This window comes from Rhodamnia argentea, chromosome 11, assembly GCF_020921035.1.
Source record: "Rhodamnia argentea isolate NSW1041297 chromosome 11, ASM2092103v1, whole genome shotgun sequence".
In the NCBI taxonomy this organism is placed as follows: Eukaryota; Viridiplantae; Streptophyta; class Magnoliopsida; order Myrtales; family Myrtaceae; genus Rhodamnia; species Rhodamnia argentea.
In genome coordinates, this window is record NC_063160.1 from 20,558,857 (window position 1) to 20,579,420 (window position 20,564).

Here is a 20,564-nt window from a genome sequence, read left to right on the forward strand (position 1 = left end):
ACACGTTGAATTAATATCTTCCACACTACTTAATATTAAGTCCATCAATCTATATCTACATGAAAAGTCACCATCATAATTAGCGTGTGACTATGTTTTTAATTAGGTCAGGTTGTTTAGCCCTTTGAATCCAAAACCGAGGGTAACAAAAATTTAATGTTTGAAACCAAATCGGATCGATAGAAATCGGTACGCGTGTCTCGTAAATTAAATGGTTAGATTGTCTTGACATATCAACATAAATTTCGTCTGCAAACGCTATGCGCGTGACATGATATACTTTCCTAATCATGATTAACATCCGGCTTAGTTCATGTGAGTTTCGAAGCTAGTAGGGAGAATTACAAAAAGAAAAAAAGAAAAAAAAGACGTAAACCTATTATAATTGTGTCAATTTAGTCCTAAACTTTTTTTTGTGTCAATTAAGTTCTAATCTTTTTGTATTTGTATCACGTCAGCGCCGACTCTGGCCAATGCTAACATGGACGATGGCGTTGACGTGGTCAGATTGACTAAATTAGCATAAATATAGAAGATTTGGCATTGAATTGACACAAAAAAAGGTTCAAGACTGAATTATCTCAATTGCAATAAATTTAGACTTTTTTGATAATTTTCTCGGGCTATCGTGGCCTCCCAAACCGGTTACATACACTATTATACGTGCACAAGAAAGTTGTTAAAGGGTCGTGTAGGGGGCCATCATCTTATGGAGACCACCGACCTAAAAGGAAAAGGAAACATAAACCTCCAGAACGCCAAAAACTTCATGTGCACGTAATAAGTTGACCACGGCAGACAAATCCAAAAGGACAGATGAACTCGGACGACTTAGGAACACACACATTAATATAAAGCTAGTCCGTAGATACCATGCATGTTGCCAATGCAAACAAGAAAGTACACCTAGATATCGAGCTTATTTAAGACCCAACTAGATACACTTGTTTATAAAAAAGAAAACTGCCATGTATATGTGCAAATCTGCAGTTGACTTTCGGGGTAATGCGCCAACCTAGCACTCTCGTGGAATCCAGAATCTGATCTCACGCTCTAACCTTTTTTTTTGGCAGTCAACTCTCTCTCTCTCTCTTGCACAGTTCAGCCACCATCTTTCTCATGCAATGGCTTTTTCTAGATAGTCAGCTGACGATCAAACTATGGAATCTTTGCTAAAGTGGGAGTGCATGACTGACCCACACCTTGGAACTTCGTCGAAAAGAAAACCCTAACAAAGCTTGGGTTTGACCCTTTTCCTGTTCTTATAGATCCATCATCGCACCCATAGAAATTGTGATGGAAAAAGAAAAGGACGTGCAAGATAGGCATTTGACGTGTTGGCTGGCATGTTTCTTGGTATGTGTTTGCGGTCAGCTCTCATGTGATGGTAAACATATGCGTACGATATAAGTCGGCAGGAGTAGGACAGCTTCGTCCACATCACAACATAACAACAAGAAAATGTTTAAAAGGTCAACTTGAAGAGGGGCAAAAAGGAAATTTCATTCTTTTTTAAAGTCAGTATGTCAGCATGACTTCAATTTGCATCATTCACTTGGATGTTGGGGGATGTTATCACATCAACATTGGGGAAAAGTGTCAAAAAAGTCATAAATCTATTACATTAGTGCTAATTCAGTCATAAACCTTTTTTTGATGCCAATTTAATCATAAAATTTTTGTATTAGTGCCATTTAAGTCCTAAATCTTTTATTAGTGTTAATTCGGTCATAAACCTTTTACAATAGTGCCAATTTAGTCCTAAAAATTTTGCATTTATGCCAATTGACTCAATTCGGCCAATTTTGATTAGAAATAACTGGCGTGGACGTCAATTATCCTACGTGGCACGGTTGGCGCTAATGTGGATAATTTTTTAATATTTTTTGTTATTTTAAATAAATTTTAAAAATAATTTTGAAAAAAACAAAAAAAATGCTTAAAAAATTATATAAAATATTAAAAAAATTTTAAAAAAATTCAAGTTAGCGCTAGTCGTGCCATGTAAGACAATCGATGTCCACATCAGCGATTTTCAGTCAAAATTGGCCGGATTAACTCAATTGGTATAAATATAAAAGATTTAGGATTGAATTGACAACAATACAGAGATTTAGGACTAAATTAGCACCAATAAAATGTTTAGGACTTAATTGGCATAAACACAAAAGGTTTAGGACTGAATTAACACAAAAAAAAGGTTTAGGAGTGAATTGATACTAATGCAATAGGTTTAAGAATTTTTTGACACTTCTCCTCGAACATTGTTCAATTTGCTCAACCGAAAGGGTTTTGATCATTTCCCCCTCAACAGTTGTGATTAGTTAGTGAGTACTTGAGAATATGTGCTCTCATATCGTGAGCTCCATATGGAGTGGAGCTCGCACTATATGTGTTGAACAAACCGTTGAAGTACATCATCATTCTGGAATTCTTATCTGTTCAAAACCTAATTGATTTGAACAATATCACGTCAATATACAGTTTAACTTCATACACCCTCAGATTATTTTCATGTATGCCGGGATTGATTTAAATATGCCCGATGCGCATCAATTAAATGAGCGAATATGTTTGAGATTAACATATGATTTTTCTATAATACTATACTGGACTTTCCCCAAAAGAAAAGGGGAATGAAGAAAACAAGAAAAAGGGCTGTTCACTTGTGTTTCCACACCTAATGCTGTGGGTGGCCACTTTATGCGAATCGTGCATGTTACTTTGGTCTCAAAAAAAGACAGCCTTGGACAAATTTTGCAGGCAAGAAACCCTCAATGTAAGGCTTTCCGTGCATGGAGGGTCAAAAAAGCAGTACTTGGCATATTCTTGCCCATTAGTCAACGTGATCTCAAACGATCCTCCCTTTGGTTCTTTGTGGGCTTATTGTAAATCTCGATCTCCTTCAAGACCTTACCATAAAAAATAACGTAAAAAAAGAAAAAGAAAAAGTAAGGATGGTTGAAAATGACCCTTCTTCTGCAGCCGCTTGCTCAGCCTTTGTGAGTGTTCAGACTAATTTTGGAGAATGATGATGATGATGAATGTATTTGTCAACTTTTAGTCTTCGATATATTCTGTTTTTTCTTTTTATTTTATAGCTTTAAAGCAAATGGTGTGGACTCAAACGGCTCGCTTAGCTAGTGTTTCTCACTATTATTGCTGTCTTGCGTCATTGCTTCTGTATGGAAGAGTAGAACATTCAGGTCAAAATGGCATATGTAGCCAGCATGACAATTGCACGACAAAGAATCATTATCTTTCAAATGTTCAAATCCTGAAAGAAATAATGCTTTTTAAATTGCTTTTCCCCATTTATCACATCACGTAAAGATCATGTCCGGGCCATTACATTGCTGAATATGGAGGTATGATAGTAGATCGATCTCAAGTCCTTGTATAGGAGAAAAGTGATGATAAGACGACTTTCTTCACACATATATTCAATCCATTTTGTTCCCTTTCCAAATATGATCAAATTCGATCACCAAGTATCATTTCCAGTAGCTCGAAGATGCTTCTGTTCTTATCTTCTCTTACGATATTACTACACAAACATGTGAGTTTTCTCTTTTGGGGTTCCGTAAAGTCAAGGAAACAAGGGTGGATCTGCCTATTCGAAAACTTACCCATCAAGATTAAGGATGTTATTTGTTTTTTCATGATTCAAAGTTCTCACTCCGGGATAGTTAACTCCTCACCTTTTTCAAGTTAGATCTGGTAATACAGGATCTGGGGCTATATGTCTAGAAAGTATGTCAAGGATTTTGCTGCATACTGTGGAGGTGATCAAGTGCTTAATTATTTAGCTTAATCAAATGACAATACAAACCACCAGGCATTAGATGTATGGAACACAAACACATGCGTGTGCGTGTATATAACCCTAGTTTAGTACCCCATCGCTATTCTCGAGTTGTCTTCACTTCTGTTCTTTCTGCCTTGTAGCTAGCAGGTGATGCTATTGACTTTAAATAGTATCGTTGACAATGGTTTAGCTAGTTTCTTGCACTATCATTATAATATTCAGATTGACAATTGCAACATAAATATGACTTTGTGACTGTCTGGTTCTGCAAGAGCAGGTGGAGAGGCAAGGCCTAAGTGCAGCTGCATGCAATGCATCATCTTTCTTTCTTTCTTCTTCTTCCTCTTGTTCTTTTATCAATCCTTTTCTCTTTTTGCTTGTTTTCTGAAAAATCTGCCATGTTCCACTAGTATTATGTTCTTTGACACCATGCATGTCCCATCTACTACGAAGTGATTTTAAAAGAGAAAAGCAATCCATGTTCAAAGGTCTTAAAGCATGCATGTATGCGCCTTTAACTAAGCAACTATTTGTGACTACTTTGGCTGTCCCTAGGGCGAAAGTAGCCTAACATTAGGGAACAACCGACTGACATACCTCCGTTTTAGGTCAAATAACAAAGGGAGGATTTCACATAGAGAAGGTTCACGACAAGACAAAAATATTAGAAGGTTTTCTAGGTCCAAAGAAAGAGGCATTCCGAATGTGTAATTGAAAAGAATCTACGAGATGGGTAAATCACTATTATGTCAAATAAACAGGTTCAAGAAATTGTGTCTATTTATTTCTAAACTTTTTAATGATTTGTCAGTTTAGTTCTAATCCTTTTAACAATTTGTCAATATAGTCATTTTGGCCAATTATCTAAATAATAAGGTTATGACTTAATTGGCAAAATTCAAAAGATTTAAGACTAAATTGACACAATTGAAAGGTTTATGCTTGAATTGTCACATCATTAAAAGATTTAGGACTAAATTGGTATAAGTGAAAGTTTTAAAATCAAATTGGCTGCCATATAATAAGTTTATGACTTTTTTTATAATTATCTGATCAAAATTATGTATGACCAATGAAATTCCACGACCCACAATCGTTCCAATGTTAAGCGCATCCAAGAAGAGATGATCCACCGCATCATGCACAGTTCATTTGGATTGTGGTCTGCTAACGTTTACGTAACCGATCAATCGTGGGATTAGACGAGTCCACATAATGCCCGATCGATATTGACCTGACCTGAAGTATGGTTTCTAATGGGCGTAAATCTATCTTTCCTTTGGTTTGACAAAAGTAATGCCACAATGGGGTCACCGACCATTACATCATGTCTTGTTTGTCAACACACATTGTAAATTTTTATCGTTTTTTGTTTGTTTATCAATGGCAATAATGTAAATACACAGTCGGTACTACGCCACACCAACCCCCCTCCCCTCCCCCCCCCTTTTTTTTTTTTTTACATTCAGATAGAAGAGTCATCAGCTGCAAGTTCAATGTCGAATTAAAAACTCTTACCCGTCGTTATTGGACTATAAATAGGGAGGGTCAGAACCATGGACGAGCCTGCCACATCTGTTACCAAGCAGCCAAATCTATCTTTCTAGGGTTGCTTAACGAGCAAGCACAGAGACCATGAAGCCTAACTTTGCTTCCATCTTCCTCTTTTCTCTTCTCTTGGTAAGAGTTCGTTCTTTCTTTCTTGATGACCCGGCTTTGTTCTTTCTCGGTACTTGATTTTCTGATTTCTTCGTTACCTTGCTTTGGTGTTACTAGTTTGCAGAAGTCAATGATGCAAGAGAGAGTCCAGGTGACTACTGGAGGAAGATAATGAAGGACCAGCCCATGCCGGAGTCGATTAGAGATCTCATTCACCCGGAGTCTTCGTCGGGGAACGAGAAGAACAGCATCGGTTTCGTGAGAGATTTCGACATGAGACCCAATGCGATCATATATCACGGCCATGGGGATGCCGAAGACAAGCAGCACTATGGGGAAAATGCTGAGAAAGGAGAGGATGAGCGGTTGAAGATGCCTCATGATCGAGATCAGAAGAAGAAGAAGACATCTGCTTAGTTTGAAACTAGAGAAGGGCAAAAAAGAAAAAAAAAGATTAAAAATAATGTGGTAGAGGCTTTTCTGCGGTAGGTGCTTTGTGATAGTATTATTATGCATGTGCTTGTAATTAGAACATGTCAAGATTATCGTCCCATCGTTGCAACTTCTTAGATTTGACTACAGCTATTCATGATTTCCATTTCGCTATCTTCGTCTGGTTTTTCGTTTACTTCTCGATCATTTTGGCCGTTCGCTGTCTAGCAGGACATGGACAATTGATACGATATACCAAACGAGATAAAGGCGTTAAATATATGTCAAGGAAAACCCCCTTTTCTGATCCTCTTCATAAGCAGGAAGCCTTTCTTGAAGGAAAGCTTCAGTGTTTTCTCCTTTTGTTTTCCATAGAAAGAAGCTATTAAGAAATGTAGTTAATATGTAATGGACAATTCAAAATTATTCTGTAATTAATATTGTAACGTTTGTAGTTAATACTATAACGGACTAATTTTGAATTAGTCCATTAATGTAGTTAATATTGTAACGGACTAATTCAAAATTCAAAATATTTTGAATTAGTCCTTCTAGGAAAACTCTATAAATACAAACGTTATCCTAAAGTTAAGGATAAGCGAAACTCATTCTCAAACCTTGAGTCTATTCTTACATGGTATTAGACGACCAGTATGATCCTTGACAATACCGACGCTATTTATTCTCTACCATTTTTCCATCTCTCCTCTTCATAATGTCATTTTCCACCTCCACTCCAGTTGTACAACACCACCTTAGCCTTAAACTTTCTGGTGATAATTTTCTATTGTGGAAAATTCAATTGTTTCTGTTGCTTCGTAGCCGGTCTTTAATGTGATACCTTGACGGCACCATTATCTATCCCACTCCAACCATCACCCCTACGAACTGCACTATCGCAGCACCAAACCCCACATATGATGAATGGATTCGAAAAGACCAACTTATTCTTAGTTGGATGTTATCTTCTCTTCCACCTAATGTCTTACCTTATGTGGTTGGATTAGATACTGCTGTCGATATCCGGAAGGCTCTACAAACTACCTTTGGATCTCTATCGCATACAAGCATTCTTCGACTTCATATGCAACTCTAGAATACATCTAAGGGTAACAAGTCTGTCTCAACTTATCTCCGTGAAGTAAAATATATTTCGGATCAATTAGCTGCTGCCAATCGCCCCCTTGGGAATTAAATGCCATTGTCTTCTGTAACCTTGGTTCTAATTTTTTTGACATTGTTGTTGCTTTGGCTACAAAACCTGGTCCGATAACATTTCCTAAACTCTATCGATTGCTCCTCAATCATGAGCTTCGAATGAAGTCTGCCACGGTGCTTATAGAAGCAAATGTTACCGCTTACACTCCTCTATCACTCACCCCTCCTATTCAGCCACAATCGATTTCCAATTTTCAACTTTCTACCACTCAAAATCCCCAATATCGTGGGCAAGGCAACCAGCGTAATTATGGAAACCCATGCAATCGATCTAAAAATAGAAAAGATTGATGCCAAATTTGTCAGAAATATAATCATACTGCTGCAAGATGTTATTTCAGGTATTCGCAGTCTAATAATACTGCAATTTAGCCTATTGCTAATATGGTTGGAATTCTTCCTACCCTGTCGCAACAAGATTGGTTTTCGGATACCGCAGCCACTCACCATGCGACGCTTGACATTGCCAATCTGCGGATCTTTGCACCACATAACGGTAACGAATCTCTTCGTGTAGGTAATGGAGCAGGTTTAAACATTGTTAATGTCGGTTCTTCCACTCTAAAAACCCTATCAACAAATCTTTTAATTTCTCGAATATCCTTTATGTCCCTACCATTACACGTAATTTGCTTTTTGTTCACAATTTTACACGTGATAACAAGCGCCTCTTTGAGTTTCATCCATTTCACTTTGTTGTGAAGGATTTGCAGACCAAAACATCATTGTTTCAAGATTTGCTTAAGGATGGACTATATCAGCCGTCAGGTCTTTATGCCTCATCTCCATCCGCTAACACCATTTCACTTGATTCTTCGCTCTTTGCCACTACTTGGCACGCCTGAATGGGTCGTTCCCAACAAAGCAAAGTGCGCTTGTTGATTCATTCAAATAATTTGTCATGTTCTACATTTGATTTCAATAAATATACTTCTTGTTTGTTAGACAAATCTCATAAAATACATCCACCTCCCACTCATAGCATTAGTAAAGCGCCTTTCGATTAGTATTTAATGATGTATGGGGACCTGCTCCAATTAATTTCATTTCTGGTCATAAGTACTTTGTTGTATTTGTTGATGATTTCTTCAAATATACTTGGTACTATTCTATTCAAAATCGATCTATGGTCTCTTCCATTTTCGAAAAATTCAAGACTATTGTTGAGAAACAATTTGAAAAATCCATCAAAGCTGTACAGTCTGATTGGGGTGGTGAATATAGAACCCTAAATAAATTATTTTTTCAAACGATGGAATTATCAATCGTGTAGCTTGTTTACACACTTATGAGCAAAACATAGCAGCTGAGCGAAAAATTCGTCATATTATTGACATTGGCCTTACGTTGTTGGTTCATGCATCTCTTCTTCTTAAGTATTGACCTTATGCTTTTGAAACTACCATTTATCTTATTAATGGATTACCAACACCACTTTTAAATAATATCTCCCCTTTTCAAATACTTTTTAATCTACAACCGAATACAAGTTTTTGAAAATATTTGGTTGTGCTATTTTCCCTTTATTAAAGCCATACAATTCTCATAAATTTTCACTCCATTCTACTCAATGTGTGTTCTTAGGATAAAGCCCATTGCACGTTGGTTACCGTTGTTTAGATTACAAAACTGGATGCATGTACATTGCAAAACATGCTCATTTTATTGAAAATATTTTTCCATTCGCTACATTTGGTTCACATCCTTCAAAAATACTCTTACCGTCACAACCTTGGCTGACGATTTCCACGGCTGGTGTGTCCTCCCACATGAACCATGGTGTTAATGGTAATATCCTGCCTTCTACCTCATCATCTAGCACTGCCCCACCTATCTTTGAAGAACCATCACCAACATTATCAAATGCTAATACTACTTCAACATCTAACACGTTGGTTTCTAGTTCGTCTAATGATGGTACAGGTTCTAATGAGAATCTTTCATATGCCTCCCCACTGCAAACTATTCTAATACCTCCACAATCGGTTTATCAAGCACCAAGGACCCATCCAATGCGATTGCGTCAGAACCCAAAGCCTAACAGTAAATATCCATTACTAGATGTGAACTTGACTGAAAAGAGTTCTAAAGAAGAGCCACGATACTTCACCAAAGCTAATAAACATGAAAAATGGAGGGAGGCGATGCTTCAAGAATTTAATTGTTTGTTGCGTAATGGAACATGGGTTTTGGTTCCACTGAATCCCAAAGTAAATGTCGTGAGCTCTAAGTGGGTTTATCGAGTCAAGACACGTACGGATAGGTCGATAGACCGGTACAAAGCCCATCTAGTGGCCAAGGGCTACAATCAGCAGGATGGTATTGACTATACGAAAACGCTTAGCCCCATCATTAAAGCAACCACCGTCTGTACAGTTATTTCATTGGCGGTGACAAGGAATTGGAAATTCCGGCAATTGGATGTTAGCAATGCATTTTTAAATGGTAACTTGACTGAAAAAGTCTACATGGCCCAACCTTAGGGCTTCATCAACAAAGAAAAGTCAAATCATATATGCAAGCTACAAAAATCCTTATATGGATTGAAGCAAGCACCGCGGACTTGATTCCACCGATTGAGCATCTTTTTAGAAACACTGGGGTTTATCGGATAAAAAATCGAAAGTTCCCTCTTCATACTACATCGGCCCAATTTCTCCATTTACATGCTTATCTATGTTGACGACATTGTTATTACAAGATCAAACTCGGCATTTATTCAAGGCACTATCGAACGCTTGACCAAAGAGTTCTCCATACGAGACTTGGGTGACCTTAATTATTTCTTAAGAATTGAGGTACTCAAACATCCATCTGGGCTTCTCTTGTCACAACAAAAGTATGTTACGGATCTCCTCCACAGAACTAGAATGGACGGTGTTAAACCGGTTCACACACCCATGGTTACAAATACCATTTTAATCAATCGGGGTAAGCCACTTAAAGATGCCGGTTTATACGGGAGCACCGTAGGAACTCTTCAGTATGCCATCCTCACTCGGCCAAATATCTCCTATGTGGTAAATAAAGTCTGCCAGTTCTTGAAAGAACCAATAGAAGACCATTGGAGTGCGGTGAAACACATCCTACGCTATTTAAAGAAAACCATTTCGCATGGATTGCTTATCGGTTCTCAATCCTCCACGTAACTCCATGCATATAGTGATGCGGACGGGGTGGGTTGCCCCACTATTATACGATCAATAGGAGGTTATGCAATTTATATGGGCTAAAATCTGATTTCTTGATCAGTTAAGAAGCGACATACCATTGCACGTTCCTCAACCAAATCCGAGTATCGGGCATTGGCAAATGCCATGGTAGAAGTGGTATGGCTACAATCGTTGTTACAAGAATTGGGCATCTCTCACTCAAAACCCCTTATCCTTTAGTGCGACAACCTAGGGGTAACGTATCTTACGGTGAATCCAATTTTCCATGCTAGAACAAAGCATTTCAAGGTAGATTTTCACTTTGTCCACCATTTAGTGTCACAAAGCAAACTTAAGGCTCACTTCATATCCACACGTAACCAAATAGCGGATATCTTCACCAAGCCTCTTACACGTTGTCACCATGATATGCTCAAATCCAAGTTGAAGATCATCCGGAAGACCTCCTTCAACTTGTGGGGGCCTGTTAAGGAATGTAGTTAATATATAACTGACATTTCAAAATTATTTTGTAGTTAATACTATAACGTTTGTAGTTAATTCTGTAATGTTTGTAGTTAATACTATAACGGACTAATTTTGAATTAGTCCATTAATATAGTTATATTATGTAGTTAATATTGTAACGGACTAATTCAAAATTCAAAATACTTTGAATTAGTCCTTTTAGGAAAACTCTATAAATACAAACGCTATCCTAGATTTAAGGATAATCGAAACTCATTCTCAAACCTTGAATCCATTCTTACAGAAGCCAACGAGTGGACAAAATATATGGAAACAGCTTGATCTTAATTTGATCTGAATGTTGCTGTTTATGTAGTAGACTTGCCATGGTTTTTCGAGGGTGGTGCTGGTTGCTGGAGGAAAGGGTCAAACAAAGAAACTGATAGAAAAAATGTGGGATTGTTGCATGTGTCTAGGTCTATCCAACTAAAGATAGAGTTCCACGTCAAAAGAAAAGGCCGGGCATTCAACATTTTGTATGCTCACGACAAGAAATTCCATCTGAAATAAGTAACGTTCATCCATTTTCCTGCATAGGCATTGAAAAATAACAGTGTAGATGAAATGACAACGGCGATTGGCCAACTGAGGGACGGTGGACCGGCAATCGGCGGTCAATGGACAACGGATCGATGACAAGCGACCGGGATGCGAGAGAGGGAGTGAGTGATAAGAAGAATCTTTATTTCTAATTTCTGTTCAAGAAATAGAGAAATTGTGGACCGGCAATCGGCGGTCAATGGACAATGGACTGATGATCGGCGATCGGGATGCAAGAGAGGGAGTGAGTGATAAGAAGAATCTTTATTTCTAATTTCTGTTCAAGAAATAGAGAAATTGAAAATTTTAACTTCTCATTTTTGTTCCAAATTTATTTCTGAAACAAAATTTTGTTTTAGAACGGATTGAAACAGTTTTGAAATAGAAATAGAGAAACAAAATATTTATTATTCACGCTTTTAGTCGAGCCCTAAGTAGCACCAATATCGACACGCAACACGTGACACTACACGACATGACACGCAGAGACATTATTCTAAAAAAATAAAGAATTCTAACACGTTGGGACACGTTGTATATGATAAATTATCATGTACATATACAGTGAGTTTCTTATTCTTCTTCTTATTCTTCTTCTTCTTCTTCTTCTTCTGTTAGGATTCATAATTAGGTTTTCTTTTTCCTGGCTAGCTGGATATATTAATTTTGGAGTGGCTGAGTATATGACTTAAATATATAGATTTTTGATAGAGTTACATCTTGATCACTAATTTGTTGAAAATGCTCAAAATTAATCCCGTGATTGTCGAAATGGCATGTCGAGATGCCGATCTCGCATGTTCCGGTGTGTCTCGAAGCGCCGACACATATCGATCACATGCCGAAGAGTGTCGGACACGACACAAAGAACCTTGAGAGAGTGTCGGTGCTTTCTAGGTCGAGCCCTTTCGATATCCTATCCGGTAAAATTTTGCCAGCGTAGATGAAAAGACATGGACGAAAAGTATAATTTTTTCCAAAAATAATAAAATAGAAGCTATCTAGGCAAGTGAAGAAAATGCGTTAATGCTAGGGCTACCATTGACATTAATTAGATTCTCTCGAGACTCAAAATTTATGTCCTGATTTTTTCTATTAATTTCAATTATAGATTAATGAGTCTGATTTTTCTATCTAGCCTCGAGATTCCACGGGCTAGCCTTGATTGATTGCTGCTAAACATGAAATATGGTCGTGGAGTTGTTATTCAGTTTTAACCTTAATTTATGAAAAGTCAAGAGAATGGTTTGCCCATCTAAAAAGGGCTCAAAGGTCGTGGAGTTGTTATTCAGTTTTAACCTTAGTTACATGTTGGTCAAAGAGTCATTCAGGCGTCCTCTCGAGGAGCTCCTCTGTATCATCCCATTTCTAGAGCGGGTTATGCTGCAACCGATCAAAAATATTAACGCTACATCAGGGCAGGTGATGTCGGCCGCCCGCGGCATGCCCTCCCTTGCCACCGACACCAATCTGCCGCCACTGCTTCCGGCGCATTGACTTTGGCTCGCAGCTCTGTAGTGTTTTCGCCGCCGCCATTCACTCAACCTCTCGCTTCTCGCACGGCCCCGAACTACCGTTCTCTCTGTCGCACATGAGAGACACCCCCGACCTCGAGTCTCGCTGTTGCGAATAGGCCCCGGTCTGCGGCTGAGCTCGTTAAGTTTCGATTTTGAGCGAGAAAACAGCAGGGAGCTAATAGCATCGCGGGGATTGGAGAGGCAATTGAAATCACAAGGAGTGTCATAGGATTAAAGGGTTCTTTATTAATATGCTTCGACGCGCAGAGCACACACATTCCAAACAGTACAAGAAGAAAGAGATACACAATGACATGCCTAATGATATAGAATTAGATTTCCCAAACACACGATCACATCATGCTAAGAGCAGGAGCTATCGGGACCCAGACGAGGTTGTCCGCGGGGAAGAAATGGCAGACCGGCAGGGTCCCTGGCTCGATTCCGAGCACACGGAAGGATGGGTGGTCGCGGTTCCACTGCGACGTGTCCAAGTGGCAGACTGCGACCGCTTTTACCCTGTCCCCATTCTCGCCCGCTAGGACAATCTCAAACACCTTGTTCTCGGTCTCCTGGCTGTGGCAATAGAAGACCGCGTAGGGATAAGGCAGGGTGTGGCACGACACCATATTCGAGGCCGGCACGCCTCTAGGCTCTTCTAGGATAGTGTAGTTCTGGAACCGGGTGCTCGATCCGATCAAGTGGCTGGTGGAAATGGCCCGGAAGCGGGGGGATTTGCCTCCCAAGATGCCGTGGACGAAGTCGAGCATGGACTCCAACGAGGTTGCGCATGATTTGGTCTCTCCCTTGATGGATCTGGACTCACAGTGCTTCAAGGTGTCCTCCATGGCTTTGGCCTGTGGAGAGTCGGTTGAGAACGAGAAGTGATCGAGAAGATAAGGGAGGGCTCCGGATGAGAACGGGACAGATTCAGCCTCTTCTCTGGGCAAGAAGCGAGGGGAGGATGATGGGTCTCTCTTGGGGAAATAGATGGGCATGGTTTTGCCTGGCTTGAGGTCATCCAAGGTGAAGAAGATCATCGATTGAGGGTCCATCATGAGATGAGCCGCATGGGACATGCCATGAGCATGAGCATGAGCATGACCATCACCATCAATTTTAGAAAATCCAGAGGGACTGTGGTCCATGAATTTCTCTCCATGATTTTCGTTCAGCAATCTAGCCGAACATCCATGGCAATGAGAGCTCTGCGAAGTCAATTGAAAAACTAAGAAATCATTGCAGTAGAAATGAATCCTCCATCTCTGTCGAAACCAATTGAAAAAGTTCTTGAAATTGCAGAGCAGTCTCAGAAAAACTTCCATGTCTTCCACAGACTTTTACCGCTTCTCAAGGAGGTAGATCGAAGGAAAAGTTGAATCAATGATGTCATACTGTTCATTCTTCAAAAGTGAAGGTGTCTTTTTTTCCACAGAGAACATGATCAAAACAATCACAGGGAAAGGGAATTTACCAGTAGAAGTAGCAGATGAAGAAGGATGATCCGAGAAGCAGCTCCGACGGCGACCCCCATGTTGCTCTTCGGTCCAAAGACTCGGACTTGCTGAAGTAAATCTCCAGGAAAGACACAGAAACTAGAGAGTTTTGGACTTTGGAGGAGAAGAAGGCCAAGGCTTTTGCAATTTTACATACTAGACTGTACAATAGTGAGTCCCTGTTCATGACCCACGGTCTTCTTTTTTTATATTATATTGTTTTCACGATACCGTCCGAGGGTTACATAAATTATTTAGAATGTTTTCTTCTCCTTTGGACATCGATCTCACCTTTGTTCAGCAAAAATAGCCATTGTCGCGAAGATTTAACGAGGGATCTAATCTTGTAGCCGAATTATATTTTCCCTTTCGAGCATTTCATGTCCTTCTTGACTAAAGGGAAGAAGTTTTCCTGACGGATCTGTCTCAACCCTTGATATAAAGGAGGGATCAGCACCAATTTAATAAATTTTAAAACTTAATTGTACTTTTTGAAAATTTAGGACTCAATTGCATGTTGATGACAAGTAGCAAGACTTGATTACACTTTTTAAAAAAATTAGGATTTAGATTGGAATTTCATAACGAGTTTGAGAACTTTTAGTGCACTTTTCTTTTTGTCTAGACTTCTAGTACACTTATCCCTATAAAGAAATTATCATCTATTATCTAGGGAACCCGAATTCCACCATCAAGGAGCATAGAGGCCATCATTTGAATTGATACAATTAGGAAAATATTAAGATGAAACACATGTTGCCCATGTATGAAAATAACAAATTAGCCCATAAAGTATTTTCAATTAAAGGGGGTTTGGGGGGGGGTTTAAGAATGACCGTTGAAATATATAAATATTAAAATCACGCATTCTTTTATAAGTTTAAGCTTTTAAAACAGTTGATTGTGGTCTCATAAAATCTTTCGTGGTATTAGAGCAGCAGGAGGTCCCGAGTTCAAATCTTTTCGGACTCCTATTTGTCTCCCCAATGAATATTTCCACGCTTGATAGGCAAAAAGACGAGACTAAGCATGAAGGGGAGTGTTATATTAAAACCACGTTTTCTTCTATAAGTTTAAGCTTTTAGAGCAATTGGCTATGGTCCCATAAAATCTTTCAATGACTAAATGACACGAATTATCGCTATAGTTATTTGATTTTGAGAAATGATAAAATTAGCATAACATATGGATAGTACGTTTAGTGTGTATAATTACAAAAAAAAAAAAAGTAACCATATTTACGTACGTTAAAGTCTAAAAAAATACCTGGCAAAAGACCGAGAGTGTTTGTGATTTGGCCGAGTAATTGTACCTCACAAATTCGCCATCATCGAGAACGAGAAATTCATCGAACATATAAAAGAATGCCTCGGAATTAGTTAATTGAGTGATAAATCGTTGCAGCACGGTCCTCTCAAAATCATAAAATCACTAACTCATGTACCCAAAGATCTCGCATTCGTTCAGATAAACTCATTTACCCAGAATAATTTCCCTCCGCGGGCAACACAAATTCTGTCTTAATTTTTTTTTAGCAGCGGATTGAAAATGCCGGGTGAAGAAACCCACGTGAAGTGCGCCGGAGTTGTCGATCTCACCCAAAACGAAAAGAAGGAAAAACCATTGAAATCATTGGAAAGATGAATTTGGCAAGAAACCATGTCAATGATTGATCTCGCGAGCACATGAATCACGAGCGCCAACAAAAGGGTTCGACGATCGATGCATTCGTTTGCGACTTTACGCGCAATGAGACGAGAACAATCAATGGATTTTGTCTACTTCTCATTATTGAGAACGCATCCTCGTTTGAATTTCCTCTTCCCGTGGGCATAGCACTAGGAAAAATTATTAAAAAAAGTCTTAAATTTATTGTATTTGTACCAATTCGATCTTAATTCTTTCAGTGATGATAATTTAGTCTCAAATTTTTTCACATTTTTTCAATTGATCACCAACCGGCCAATTTGTTTAATTGATTACCAATAGGTTCATAATCGCTTAATAAATTAAGGAAGCGTTTATTTCACGGAAAACTCCAGATTTGGAAAAAAAAATTCAAAAGATAATCGCTTGTATCGCTTACAAAAATGAATTAATACAAAATATTTTCATCATATACAAAAATAATTAGGCATAGTTGTTATTGATAATAAAATATTTTTCGTTGATTAATTTTATATAATAGATCTTTTTTTTTTATAAAAAAGAGAGAGATCTAAACAATCAGTTTTTGTAAAATGTTTTTCAATTTTTCGCGAAACAAACTTACCCTAGGGTTGCGATTGATTACTTGGATTTCTAGCAAGGATTTAATTGGATATGATAGGATATGAAATCCATGGATTTAGCTATATCATACCCATTATTTGATGAGTCATAGTAATAAAAACAGACATGTTCTTATTATATCATGTTTGTTGTTTGGAATTTACACATATCGATGTAAATAAACAAATGTACAAATGAAAATTAAAAGAATCTGTTGATAATTTATTGCTAACTTTAGTAAGAGAGAGAAAATATTATCATTCACATTTGCAATTACGAAAAGTTTTGCCTCTCTTGTTACTTTCATTAAATTGCATTATGAACTATAAAACTACGGAGAAAAATAAGTGTTGACTCTCTTTTTACTTTCATAAACTTTCGATGTGAACCAGAAACCGACAAACAAGAAGAAGTTTTGACTTTCTCGCCGTTTTCATAGAGTTTTGACATGAACTAAAAACCTACAAATGAGTGACGAAACTTCTACATGAACCAGAGATACATAGGAAAAGGAGATGGAGGTTTCCAAGTTTTTTTTTTTTAGAAATTTCATTGGCCCACATTCTTCGAAAATTAGAAAGATCATTTTCAAGTTCAAATTTATTCACTTAAAATTTGGGTTCTTCTACTTCATCTTTATTTACTTATTTTTTTATTTTATATCTCTCTTCCTCATTATTTTTATTCCATTCCATCATTTCTTAATAAAAATATGCTACCATACCTAAAATATGTAAAGATATGAAGTGTGTGTAATACACAAAATATATATTATAACGTTAAAAGATATTAAAATTTATAGATACATATAGAAATAAATAAATAAAATTTTAATTTTAATTTTAATTTTCTTTTTAATATTATAATTTAAATATAATTCATATTTAATGATCATTTTAATATTATAATTTGAAAGGTTTGTTATTCGAGAAAAAAAAAAATAGCTTTTATACCATGAACATAAGAATCCTATTTATCTTTATCCCACCTAGACAATTGGATAATTTTACCCAAGCTATATCCTACTTTATCCAATTCCGGGCCTTAACCAAATACAAGATATGATAAATTTTATCCTATTATGATTTTTAGCCTTACTACTAAACGTAGCCTAATTTTGTAGATCAATCACAATAGGCGTTAGGAGTATGCAAAGGAACCAAGAACCGCTTGGATCGCCCGGAACCCGATTGGATGGGTCCAGAATCGGTGGGTCCCAAAGGAATCGATCCGGTTCCGAGTTCCTATAAAATGGAACCAATGGGCACTGGTCCAATTCCTAGTTCCAAGTGTGAAATTGCCCACCCGAACCTAACCAATAATATATATTAAAAATTAAAATTTTAATACCCTAATCTCATTCGTCAATCCTTTCATCTCGTCTTGGTCTCTCTAAAGCAACTCTCCCAAGCAACTTCTTTGGTCTCTCTGTCTCTTAACTCACAACTTCCATCGACTTACGACTATGCCTCCGGCTATACCTTATAGATACGACTCGCCCTCGCCTCCCTCTCTTGCTCTCGGTTGTCTGCACTTGTTGGAAGTAGGAAACTCTAATTGCTTCCTTTTGCTCCTTTTCAGTTTCTTCGATCTACTAATTATTAGAAGTACCGAAAGAAAAGTGCAACATTCTTTGCATGTGTTTAAATTTTCTTTTTACAAACAACGGGGCAATTAAATAACATGGCATTATTATTTTTGAAAAAAAGAAGTTCGGTGGCACCGGTTCATGGCTTGCTAGAAAACAAGCCACCAATCACGTGAAGCTTGATGGGATCGGTTGCCTACTTGGGAATTGGCAGTTTCGATTTCAATTTTTTGGAACCAATCGTTAATGGGCGATTCTCGATTTCGTGGTGAGAATCACCCACCCTAGAATCGATCACACCTAATAAGCGTAGCATTAGTTGCTAGACCTTTTAACCCAATGAGTGAAATAGGACCGCGTTTAATTACTTGTTTTGGTATTAGTTTTGGTCCAATCGATATGGGCAAGTGGATCTTATCATGGGTCGGTTTGACGTTCCGTTACGACCTAAGGAATAACATATATGTCCTATAAATGGGCAGGCTTGATCTTTGAGATAATCTGACCCAATTTGTTCGAAGATGGCCTCTCTCATCGATTCTCTATTGGTACCTATAAGTAAACTTGTCAAAATTGGTCCAAAACCCATTTTGAGCCTATGTTTGTTTAAATGGGTCACTCTATATTTCCTAGATCAACCACACCGTGTTTTACAATAGGAAGGCCAAAATATACGAGTCTTAAATGGGTCTAGCCTGAACCCATTCACAACCATTTGCCCCTCTATCTTCTTCTTTGCTTACCCGCGATTGGACACAACTTGTGATCTCGATCTTTTCTTTCCCTCTTCGCATCCACCAACCTAATTTATTGCCACCACCGCCTCGACTCCCACAGCCTCGAGCGCTATCGACATGTGCTCAAGTTCGCTCCCCCGATGACAATCGAGTACTTGGTCTTTGTCCCGTTTGGCTCGACGAATCGAATACTGTAGCTTTAAGGGAGGCCGATCAATGCGTATGAGCCGAGCTTCTTGTACTCAGCAGGGTTCAAAGAGACCAAAGTTTTTTTTTTTTATGACCCAGGGAACCCCGCACGGCCGACAGCTTGGGGTAAACCCTGGGGGCAACACGTGCTAGCCACCACACACGTGCCACTGGGTAAGTCACCCTGCGACGCCCCTGGGATTCGAACACTCGACCTTTTGCGAGATGAAGAGTGCGCGAGCCAGCGGCGCCACCCTGGTGGGTGGTAAGAGACCAAAGTTTTTATCTCTAGGTATTGGGTTTTCTCTGTTTACTTACTTTTGTGTTGAGTTTTCCTAGAATTTTTGTTTTCAAGGTGTGAGTTTATGCTTTTAGTTGGCTAGATTGTTCAATTGGGATTTCGTTAGTATAAATTTGGACTTGAAAAAGACATCTTGAGCTTTGTGGTCACCATTATTTTGACATTATATGTAAGATATATAAGAGTTTTCTTGATGTAGGCTATATTAATTAAAATTGTAATTTTATCGTTTTATGGATTAGTTTAATAAGTTAAGATATAAGAATCCTTAACCAACCTAATATGGACTTGAATTATGTGGGCCGAGTAGAGCTTGTTCCATGATGAGAGGGCTCGTTTGTAAACTTTATAAATGGCGCTCAAATTTCTCCTCTAACCCTAAAAACTCATAAACAACCTCACATATAAGAAGAGCATACGGATTCACATCGCGAGGGGCTGTTTCATTGAGTTAGGGATACAGAGGGCGATAGAGGAGAAGTATTTGAGTTTTGGATTGTCATTGTGCCGCATCAAGAATGATGGATTCCAAATTAGGTGCACAATTTTTTTTTAATCATTACTGTGTTCTTAGATTCTAACTATGATGATCATAGGGTGCTGTTTTCACGACTTACAAGATAGACTCTTCAGTCGTGATCTTAACACCAACGATGGGCTTCAGTTTGGTGTAGGTTTCTTGACGAATCAACAGCTTCCAAGCATCGGCAATACCTTGTCTGATCCGGTCTAGCCAAGGAGACGATCCCAGAGACCGACAGCTTGCAGCCATGATCATGCCGAGCACCCTCGACGAGCAAATTATCTACCGAGTTAAATTCATTTTTGCAGGTTTTGAAGTCTTCTATTGATTATTGCTCTGAGAAATCAAGCCGCGAACCCCCCTCACCGTTGGTCCTTGCGTGACCACCCACCGGTCACGACGACAAGCCCCCACTTCACTAAGCCAACCACGTGAACTGAGAGTCCTACTGACGCGTCACCATCGTGAGGCCTCCCTCACTTGGTCCTCGGACAAGTACCCTCGTCAATCGAGCATCACGAGCCATCTTCGTCGAGTCTGATTTTGGTATCGAATTTTCCAAATTGGGTAATAGTCCATATCCAATTTGATTTCCTTTATTTGAT

The 20,564-nt window shown here is 38.4% G+C and overlaps 3 protein-coding genes across 4 annotated transcripts in view; 2 read left to right on the forward strand and 1 right to left on the reverse strand.

Annotated features, from left to right (window-relative positions):
• Positions 1 to 20,564, forward strand: part of LOC115735585 (DNA repair protein REV1) — an 870,695-nt gene that overhangs the window by 733,834 nt on the left and 116,297 nt on the right. The gene's annotated exons all lie outside the window — the stretch shown is intronic.
• Positions 5,356 to 5,964, forward strand: LOC115735854 (organ-specific protein S2). Its single transcript, XM_030667282.2, has 2 exons — positions 5,356 to 5,488; positions 5,585 to 5,964. The coding sequence occupies exons 1-2, from the start codon at positions 5,444 to 5,446 to the stop codon at positions 5,882 to 5,884; spliced, it is 345 nt and encodes a 114-aa protein (XP_030523142.1). The 5' UTR covers positions 5,356 to 5,443; the 3' UTR covers positions 5,885 to 5,964.
• Positions 13,066 to 14,514, reverse strand: LOC115735951 (BURP domain-containing protein BNM2A). The gene is made up of 2 exons (XM_030667424.1): positions 14,329 to 14,514; positions 13,066 to 14,062 (listed from the first exon to the last, which is right to left on the reverse strand). Exons 1-2 carry the CDS (start codon positions 14,386 to 14,388, stop codon positions 13,208 to 13,210), a joined length of 915 nt encoding a protein of 304 aa, XP_030523284.1. The 5' UTR covers positions 14,389 to 14,514; the 3' UTR covers positions 13,066 to 13,207.

Coding starts and splice junctions, on each gene's coding strand:
- LOC115735951 (XM_030667424.1), bottom strand. CDS start 14,388: ATGGGGGTCGCCGTCGGAGCTGCTTCTCGGATCATCCTTCTTCATCTG. Junction 14,063..14,328: donor TTCATCTGCTACTTCTACTG/GTAAATTCCCTT, acceptor TTGACTTCGCAG/AGCTCTCATTGCCATGGATG.
- LOC115735854 (XM_030667282.2), top strand. CDS start 5,444: ATGAAGCCTAACTTTGCTTCCATCTTCCTCTTTTCTCTTCTCTTG. Junction 5,489..5,584: donor TCCTCTTTTCTCTTCTCTTG/GTAAGAGTTCGT, acceptor TGGTGTTACTAG/TTTGCAGAAGTCAATGATGC.